The 10083-nt window shown below is 43.1% G+C and overlaps 1 protein-coding gene across 7 annotated transcripts in view; it reads left to right on the forward strand.

The window, feature by feature from the left end:
• The first annotated feature begins 275 nt into the window (after positions 1–275).
• Positions 276–10083, forward strand: part of nrxn1a (neurexin 1a) — a 66842-nt gene continuing 57034 nt past the window's right edge. For all 7 annotated transcript variants that reach the window (XM_005736508.1, XM_005736509.1, XM_013911674.1 and 4 more), the window contains exons 1-2: positions 276–513; positions 1593–3017. In XM_005736508.1, the coding sequence (XP_005736565.1) occupies positions 2285–3017 (733 nt within the window). In that variant the 5' untranslated portion in view covers positions 276–513; positions 1593–2284. The remainder of the gene's footprint in view (positions 514–1592; positions 3018–10083) is intronic.

Here is a 10083-nt window from a genome sequence, read left to right on the forward strand (position 1 = left end):
GCAGCGGCGCGCGGCCCCGCCCATCCTCTCCTCTCACTCTCTCTCTCTCTCTTACATACACACACACACACACACACACAAATACACATTCACACTCCATCGTTCTCCTGCGACCACGTGACGTTCCCTCTGTCGACTCTCGCGGAGAGCATCAGACTGCACCTTTTCCTCCTCAGGAGAACGGAGAGAAGGAGAGGGGGAGAGCGGCATTGAGTCACAGAGAGAGAGAGAGAGCGCGAGCGAGAGAGAGAGAGAGAGAGAGAGAGATTGAGCGCGAGAGAGGAAAGGGAAGCTAGAGAGAGTGTGTATGAGAGAGAGAGCAATAGCACCTTGTCGCCTGGAGGCGATCCTATGATAGTTTCGTCCCTGTCCGGTAGACCGACTCAGTCTGCCACCAGGCGCGCGCCTGCTCTCTCCTCTCTCGCGAATTCGGGGGAGATTCTCCTCAAATGGAAGGGAAATCGATGAGCCGCGCGCGGCACTGTTGCCACGGAACCACAGGATGCGCGTGAGGTAGGTCGGTTTTCTAGTGTAATATGTGCCTGAGCTGAGGGAACACCGCGGTCGGTTTGCCTTTTATTTACCGGGGCGAGGCTGCCACGACACTATTACAGGTGTAATTCCAATTAAAACAGCAGGTTAACCGTATAAAGAAAAAAAATAAGTAATTAACATGTAACCGGTGAGCTAAGCTGTAGTTAACGTCAGGCGCTAAGGGCTCAGGTGATGAGACCGAACCCCCGGTGTAGTCGAGAGGGAGAAAAAAATGGAGAGAAAATATAGCCGCAAATCGAGAATCGATATTTCAACCGCATTCATTCACCCCGTCTATCAATAACTGTGATGTCGCCGCTTTTCGCCTCTCAAAGACTCCGAGAAGACGCTACGTGTAGTCCACTGTGCGTGTGCATTTGCTGCCACTGTGGGGTTGTGCCGTGTGTGCGCGTGTGAATGTGTTCAACTGTTTGAAATGGGCTCTGAAGCCGTTAATTCGATAAAAGCGAGGCGGTTTGAGTCATCCGCCGCAGCGCGCGGTGCTGCTCCCGCTCTTTGTGATGAACCCAACACAGTGTTTGACGGTGCCGCGAGGTAGCCTCGTTAAACCCATTTACAAAATAAACTGAAACACGAAAGCTGTTGATTAAAATCTGTAAGAATACCGCCAGTGTCAGAGTGGGTCCAGCTGTTCTTTTTGGACATTAAGGCCGCCGCAGGTATGCCACCTTATAAAAATCTCCTGCGGCATGATGGGAGCTCTGCTGAAGGAGGTGCTGTTTGTGTATGTATGTATGCGCGTGCCTATATACTGTATGTGCTTTGCTTAAACCACTGCCGTGTGGGCTGCGTGGAAGTAAAAATTCTACGTGTTAATCTGTATGTTTATAAAGACTTATGTGGGCCTGCTCCTTGTGTAGTGTGACAATATGATGTCTTTGTGTGTATGCGCGCAGAAATGCACGAGAAAAAGTAATCTGAGAACAACAGCGGGATCAGGTTGTGTATGTGTGCGCGAGAGTTTGTGTATTGTATATATGTATGCGTGAGTGTGTGTGTGACCCTGGTTGATTGTGCCGTCTCTGTTCTCTCTGTAGGTCGCTGGAGAGAGTGATGACGCGGCAGTGAGAGACACACATACCTCACTTGCACACACACATACATTCGAACACACACAAACACACACATATTTTTTTACCCACACACACTTTAAGTCTTGCCCTACTAAGAAAGGGAGGAGGGGGAGAAAATACTGCTATGACGGTGTCATTTCTCTCCATTACCAGTGTGTGAGACACACACACACACACTTGCACTTGTACTCCGTGGGGAATTGCCTGCATGGGGGATAAGGCCCTATCTAGGGCACAAAGATGGAGTTCACATACAATTTGTCACATATCTAACACTCACACAGACGTTCACACAAACACACACACCTGGAATCTCATATGTCAGAAGATAAGAATAAAGACTGAATGGAGAGGAGACACTGAGCATCTCAGAGACGACACAAACAAGAGGCCAAGGGAAAAAAAGATGTCCAAAGCATACTGAAAGGATGGCGGGAGCCGCTGTTTGACCCCCTCCCTTTCCTGGAGCTGAATCCTATAGGAGCCAACCTTTGAAAGGAGCACTTGCAAGATAGAAGGGTCACCTGAGAAACCCATAAAGAGTTCTTCAAAAGCCCCTACAGTTGTCACCATGAGCTGTAGGCTAGAGGGAACACCCCAGCTCTAGCCACTATCTCCTCCCGTGTGTGTGTGTGAGTGTGAGCGTGAGTGTGTGAATGAGTGTAATGGCGGTTTGTGTTTGGGCGGCAGCCCCACTGCTCTTCCTGGGGCTCTGCCTGTGCAGCGTGGGGGGCCAGGCCCAAGGTGAGGTCCTGGAGTTTGGAGGCGTTTCCAGCCAGTGGGGGCGGTTCCCGGTATGGAACGCTTGCTGCGAGAGTGTGCTGAGCTTCAGCCTGCGGACTCACAGCCAGGAGGGCCTGCTGCTCTACCTGGATGACGAGGGATTCTGCGACTTTCTGGAGCTGCTGCTTCTCCACGGTCACCTTCGGCTGCGTTTCTCCATCTTCTGTGCTGAGCCGGCTGAGCTGCAGTCAGGTGTGGCGGTGAGTGATGGGCGGTGGCACGCAGTGCGTGTCAAGCGGGATTGGAGGAACACCTCGTTGGAGGTGGATGGGCGATTGGAAGGATGGGCAGAAGTGAAGAGTAAGAGAAGAGACATGACAGTATTCAGTCATACCTACATGGGCGGGGTGAGCCCAGAGCTACATTCTTCGCCCCTCCGCCTCACCTCTCCTTCAGTGCGGGAACACCCTGCCTTCCGTGGCTGGATCACGGCAGTGAGCATCAACGGCTCACTGGTGACACTGGACGGCTCAGAGGGCGTCACAGTAACAGCTGGCTGTGGCCCAGACCATCAGTGCCAGAACGGAGGGGTGTGCAATGTGGTCAACGACCAGGCTGTCTGCGACTGCTCCGACACCGGCTACCAAGGCAATGACTGCAGCGAAGGTAAGGCCCAAAATCATGCTGACCCATCATATACATCCCATCCTTTACACATACACATGTACACCTCAAACAACACATGCACATACGCTTACATATGTGGATTAACATCTCAAAATTTATACCTCTCTTTACAAACACCAAGTCCTTCAACAAAGATATCTATTTCTCATTCACACCTTCACATTTACCTTCAATTTGTGTGTATGGACCAGCAGCCTTCACAAACAGTGCAAGACATGCATACTGATTATGTTTGAGATTGATTTCTTACGCCTGCCGGTGGCTCCCAGTTTAAGTGAGCTCCTCCAGAACCCAAAATTAAGCCCACTCCCAGGAAGAGAAGTCAGTGTAGTGAAGCTGGAGAAGAGAGCTTGAAAACAATTTGAAACAAATTCTTGAAAGTCACTAAAATGGCTGGCTGCAGGTTTTGAGGAGCTCAGTAGGTGCATTTGGCAAAACACAATAACTATATAGATCAGTTGTGGACATGGCTGTTGGCTCATGTTGAGAAACTCTAATTGGAGCAGGGCTTAGATGCTGGAAATCAGTGGTTGTTATATGGCCGACACCTGCCTGCCTGTGTTAATGGATTTGCATTGATTCTAAATGGCCTTCAGAGGTACCATACATAGGGTGCTGAATGATGTGTGTACAATCTATCGCCTGCCATTAATTTGAAACAGCTTGCAGCCTGTTAAGATGCTCTGTTTGCGTCTGTGTGATTGTGTGTAATGATTTTGTGTCAGTGCTTTTATGCATAATAAAAAAGGAGACAGTGTTGTGTTTATAAAGATGAAAAAGTCAGACTATAAACGCTTGTAAGTATGCCGCAGATCGTTTTATAACTGCTAGAAGACCTTCTCTTAATACTTCCAGTAGTGCCTTTGGTCACTACAAGTGCCAATACATTGGGCAGCGTACTGATGGCTGTTACAAAAATGAAACAGCTGCTTAATGAACTCAGCTACCAGGTTATGGTTATCATTGCAAATTCGTTAATTTCCCCCTTCTAAGTTGTGTGTGTCTGCAGATTTGCTTCAGTTCATTCAGACATAATTTGCATTCTTAATCGATAGCTCTCTAAAACGAGTCTGTGCTTTTTTGTTTTCAGCACCAGCGATACCAATCAGCCCCCCCCCCAGCAATTGATTTTTCTTCTTTTTCCTCTTCTTTTTTTTAAATGACACAAATGCATCAGCCAAAAAACAGCCGAGTGGCCTTCCACCATGGCTAACCTTAAACCCCACCCAGCACCAATTTCAACATCACACATCCCCTTTAGCCACCCGTCATATCACACCCTAGCATTTAGTGGACAGTAGGCTGGCTTAGGTTACCATGGAAACAGGACTAATAAGAAGACACGATGAAAGATGCGTTCCTAACCCTCCTGCTTCCACGCCTCAGCTCCAGCCTCCCCCCTTCTGCACTCGTTTGTACCTGCAGCTCCAAATGACTTCAGGCATCATATCTGCCACGCAGTCTTTCCACTCTGTTTACACGCATGTGGCAGTGAGTGGAGATTACTGCGTGTTTAATCTAGGAGGCATGTTCACAAATCGGGCCACCTGTCCTACAACAAACAAGGGAGATGCACACAAACGAGGCAATTAACAAACAGTTAATTAAAAAAAATAGGAAGCATAAGAAGTGAACCTAAACTAACAATGACAGGTTTAGTTGTAAAGTCAACACACTGGGTTCAGGTGTTGCCAGGGTTGCCTGTGTTGTCCACCTCTAGTACCTGGAAAGAAAATAGCCACACACATTCCATAGCAGGTGCAGATGGGCATTTTAAGCAAAAATATTATTCAGTACTTATCAGTTTCAATGGTGTCTTTACAGATTTTGCATTGGACCTTGTTTTCAGTTGTTTTTCTTCAGAACTTTAACAGCTGTTGCATTTTGTGGACTCACAGAAACATTTGATTTCCCCATGTCTCACATGGTGTAGTGGTCTGGCGATGGTCTTTAACATCTGTCCATCTATTTTCTTAATTGCTTATTCAAATGAGAGTCATGTTGGAGGGCTGGAGACTATCCCAGCTATCATAGGTCACACTGCACCAGTTCATCACTAGGCTAACAACAGAGAGACAGACAACCATTCACACTTACAGTCACACCAATGTCCAAATTAGAATCAGTTAATACCTTAACATGCATATTTTTGCACAGTATCGGCACAGGCAGAATATGCAGACTCCACACAGAAAGGCTGTGTTACCTCCTACCAGCCACTGGTAAAAACAAGATGATATATAAATGTTTTAAGACAAGAATCAGTGACATAGTCTATTTATTGATTTAGAATTTAATGACTTTGAAATGACCTTATTAACCACTACAAAAGGCAACATATGGGCTTCTTTTCAATATACTTTTTTGCTTCCTCCTCTCGCATCTCTTTCTCGCATCTTAGCTCCTCCCAGTGAGGATATAAGGTGAAGATGCAAGGACGAGATGCAAGGACAGCGGTGCCGAAGCTTCCATTATACAAATCCATGGATCCATAGTGCCAGCCTTAAGAGCTGCTGGTTACTTATAACAGGCTTCACAGTTGGACGCCCTGTCTAACTGATTCATAAAGATTTCCTAGAATCTTCTATAAGGAACAATTTAAAATTTTACCTTTTAAAGACAGATGGATATGAAAATCTCTTGTTTCTAAATTCATGAAATATGAAAATTGTTTAATACATTGAATTAGCTGCAGTTATAATAGTAATTAAATGAACATTTTAAATCCTCTAATTCATGTATAGAACAGTGCTCTTTGTTCTGAATTGTTACATTATTATTTGCACTAAAATGCGCCACGCGGCTTCATAAAAATGTTTTCGATTGTAAATGAAAAAACAAATTGGGGCTTTGCTTGACGCCACAGCACAACAGTGCATTGCGCCTCAGTATGTGCTTTCTGTCAATCCTGTAAATGACACTACAAAGCAAGCACTGTAAAAATAAACTGCTACATGTGGAGTTTTCCGGGTCATCGGAGGAGAGGGGATGCGAGGAAGCAAAAGTTAGTGCAATTAAAAATCAGACGCAGCGCGGAGAGGGTCGTCAAAGGCAATAATGAAAGTCTTGACCACCACTCCTAACATGCCACGGAGATAAAAACGGTATTAAAGTAGGTACGTTTATGTTCATTTGTGAGGAAATAATTAGTCTATATGAGAGAGAAATAAGAAGAAAATTAATTAGCAGATGATTAAAAATGAATTAATTAGGAAGAAAATACAAAGAATGTCCCCGAATGTAAGCATTTGATGTTTTTCTTTGTCATATATGAAAGTAAACTGAATATTTATTGGGTTTTGTACCGACTAATAAAACAAGCAGAGTATCTTACCTTGACTATTATTTAACTATTTTCCAATATTTTATGAGCAAAAAGCAATTAATTGGGTGAGTCATCTGCTGATTAAGTAATCATTAAAATGCGTTTAAGCCACTTCTAAAGTAGAAATGCCAAATATTCCCTTGATCTAGTTTCTAAAAAGTGAGAGATGCTGTCTTTTCTGTCATTTGTATCATTTTACATTTAATATATTTATGTTTTGGGCTGCTGGTCAGAAAAAATAAGAGTTTAAAAGCATCATCTTGTGCCCCGGTACTTAACGCCAGACAATTTTTAGTATTATTTAGTAGTTTTGGCATTTTGCAGACTAAATCATTAGTGCTAAAATAAATAGCAGTTGTTGGGCTTTTGTGCTGCACGTGTGTTCAGGAAGTGACAGGTGAAGCTATGATCAGCTCTGTGCAGAAACTCAGTGCTGCACTGAGAATTAGGTATGATCCAAGCCAGTCTAATCCAGTCTGCTGTTCTGCTGCTGCTGCTTAGGGCACAGTGGGAGACAGACAGCAGTGGCACACGCATACCTGCACAAACACGTGCAACACAAAACATACAATCACACAGAGAAACACATTCACACAGTGCACTGGCTCCAGCACCAGCATTAGTCACAATACCACTGAGGTTCCTAACAGCGGTGTAGCTTTACAGGCTAAATAAGAGGTGAAGACATTTTATGGAAAAGCTCACACCAGATACAATATCTACTTTTCTCTGGCACTCGTCGCTCAACAAGAGGCTACTTATTCCTTTTAAGGGGGTGTTTTATATTCCTAGTGTTGGACTCACATTTCATTTGTGAGTGAAGCCAATTGTTTTGGAAAACATGCGCCAGAGTCATGTTTTTTCTCTTGGCACCAGTGGCTGCTGTTAGTAATTGTAGTCACATAAATTGTAGTCTCGAGTTTGGAGGTCTGCTTAGACGGATGTGCTTCAATGTCTTAAGTAAGAAGCTTTGTAGCATTACATGGTTAAAATAATGTGGAAATTCTCTTTTCAAACTAAATTGCAGCTTCAGAGAAAACATATTATGGTGTTTTACTTTAGAGCTGAAATTTGCTCTGAGACTTGGTATTGTAGCTTAGCATTAAGTTTTGGTCTTAGCAAATCAGTTCAGACTCTTCTCTTTTTATTTTTGTAGATTAAGATTTCAGAGTTTAGGCATAAATGTTGAATGAAAATGATGTGCAATTGTAACACAACATTTTTCAATGTTTTCATTATTTTAATTATTAATTTGCATAAAATTGCAAAACTTCTGGGTTAAAATGGCCCCCCCAAAAAGAGTTAAAAATTTCACTGGCTGTCTGACCGGGTTGCACCCCAAGGCATTTGTAGCTGAGCTGAGCCAGGCTTTCCCCTCATAGCCATGAGGTTTGGCAGATAAGGATATAGTGCAAAATAGCATGCCTTTTATTTGCAGTTTATGCATCAGAAATGGGTTGATATGCTACGTTTTGGGGACATAGTTTTGAGAGGCATTTGCAGACAGTGAAGTTCAGATAACAAACACTGGAAATAGCATAGCTGTTTTTGTGTGCAGCTGCATTTTGGGTTTCTATATTTGGCCAGCTTTTCACGTATAGCGTCACAATTATTAATTGCTTTTGGATTTAATATATTAAATTCTTTATGGGCAAAAAAAAAGAAAAGAAGAGGCAAATTCTATACCCTAAATTCTAAAGCAATCAGTCAAAGGAAAACTAGTTGATTTGTGCAGTTGCTAGAAGGGGGGGAATCAAATGCCTTGATTGATAGGAAGGACAATAACAAATTCTGTGAGGGAGGAAAATGCATCAGTTTGTTATGTGGAGGAAACTGCAGTTAACCAAAAGGGCAACTCAGCAATTAAAGAAAAATGAGAAGGTGGGTTCAGCTGTGTCAAGCATATCAGCAGCAGTTTTTTCATCTGTCAATTTCATCAGTGTACATTAGGCACAATAATTAAAAAAAAAAAAAAGCCTAAAGAAGCTTAACAGTCAGCTCTTGAAGGTTAATTGAAATCTTTTTTAGTTACTTACTGGTAGTAGTATTAGAAAAACTCACAGACATTAGTTCTGGAAGCAGATTTAATGGACTGAGCTTTTCTACTGAAAGTGCAGTCTTTCTTAGCCAGCTAACCAACACACAGACCTTGGACAGAAGAGTGCAACGCCATCTTTAAATTCTCAGAATCATTCTTGGTTCAGAGATATAAAGAAGTTGGTGAGGAAAAACTGAGCAGATGATGTGTTTTCTTTGGATAGCCCACATTTTCTGGAGGGCTATTTTGTGTGTTCTGGATCTATAATATTTATTTTTTAAAAAGCTGGCCTCATGCGCTGTTGTTCATTTTGGTGTGACAAGATACCGGCACTGTGGGATATCTCAAACCCCAGGAACCGCAGGCTGAACCAATATATATGCATCAGCAACACTAGCAGTGAGTTACTCTTACGGATTTATAGTTTTTCAAAGGAAATTCTCATTCTAGATGCACTGACACACTTTAGAGGAGATAATTCTCAGTTTGTGTTTAAAATTAAGTGGATGGCTAAAAAAGAAGGGGACTAGAGGCCCAGGTCTCTTTGACTGAAGCAAAAACATGTTAATAGCATCTAAGGTTGCAAATATGTTGATTGTAGGTTGTGAAAGAGTTGTCGCTTTCAAAACTGGGATGATCATTATTTGCGAGTATATGAGCCGACACTGTGTAGTTGTTTTGTGTAGAGTCAGGCAAAGCCGGGCATAAAGGTTTATCTTTTATATGGTACCTTGAAATTACTGTGTTATTTTGAACCCAGCAGCCTCGGTGTAGCTGCACAATAAAGCTTTGAGATAAAATTATAACCCTCTAAAAATTAGAAAAAAATTCAGTTATGAATCTTTAATACAGAATGAACATGCTCTGCTAGAGGAAAATATGAATCCTTAGGACTATGCTAGAAATAAGCAATTTAGCTGTGGCAGTCTTAGTTTCCGTACACGTTTACAATTACACAGTATCTTCAAGGCTCCCAAATGATCCACTTTTATTCCTGCTCATATTTTTGCAGATTTGTGTCAAGCCTAGAAGTATTTGCAAAGCGTAATGTTGTTATTTACTGTAGGCATTCTCAGCCCTGAAAAAACTGCAGTATATTACATATTTAATACCAGTGCAATGAAGGAACTATTTATGAGGGTTTTGTTCCGGAGCACATCAATATGTCACTTTGGCGAAATAAATTGATTTGAGATACTCAGAATATAGATGTAGTAAGTGAAGACAGTTTGAGCAGAGCCCGTGCATAAATGTAATTACTGTCTAAGTTATTTTGCCCTCCAGTGAAGGCAGAGTGAACCTGGCTTGTTAGGCCTGGCCTGGCTTGCATTGTCCTTGAGGGCAAATCACTGTTAGCATGCTAATGGTTCCACCTGTTTCTGCCATGCCACCGGCACAAGGGCAGAGGGAAGGAAACACTCACATGAACACAAAGCTCAAGACTCACACATCCACACACAGGCGCCCAAAGTTTCATGTACACACAAGCACACAGACACACACACTCTGTCCCAGTATTGGACCATGCATGCCCCTTGTCTTCCTGCACTGCTAATCCATCCCTACATGTTTACCCTGCTATTTCACATCATTATTACTGCCATAGTCGACGTTGGTGTGAGTGTGTGTGTGTGTGTGTGTGTGTGTGTGTGTGTGTGTGTGTGTGTGTGTGTGTGTGTGTG

Source organism: Pundamilia nyererei, unplaced genomic scaffold, assembly GCF_000239375.1.
Source record: "Pundamilia nyererei isolate P.nyererei 1_Seehausen unplaced genomic scaffold, PunNye1.0 scaffold00069, whole genome shotgun sequence".
Classification (NCBI taxonomy): domain Eukaryota; kingdom Metazoa; phylum Chordata; class Actinopteri; order Cichliformes; family Cichlidae; genus Pundamilia; species Pundamilia nyererei.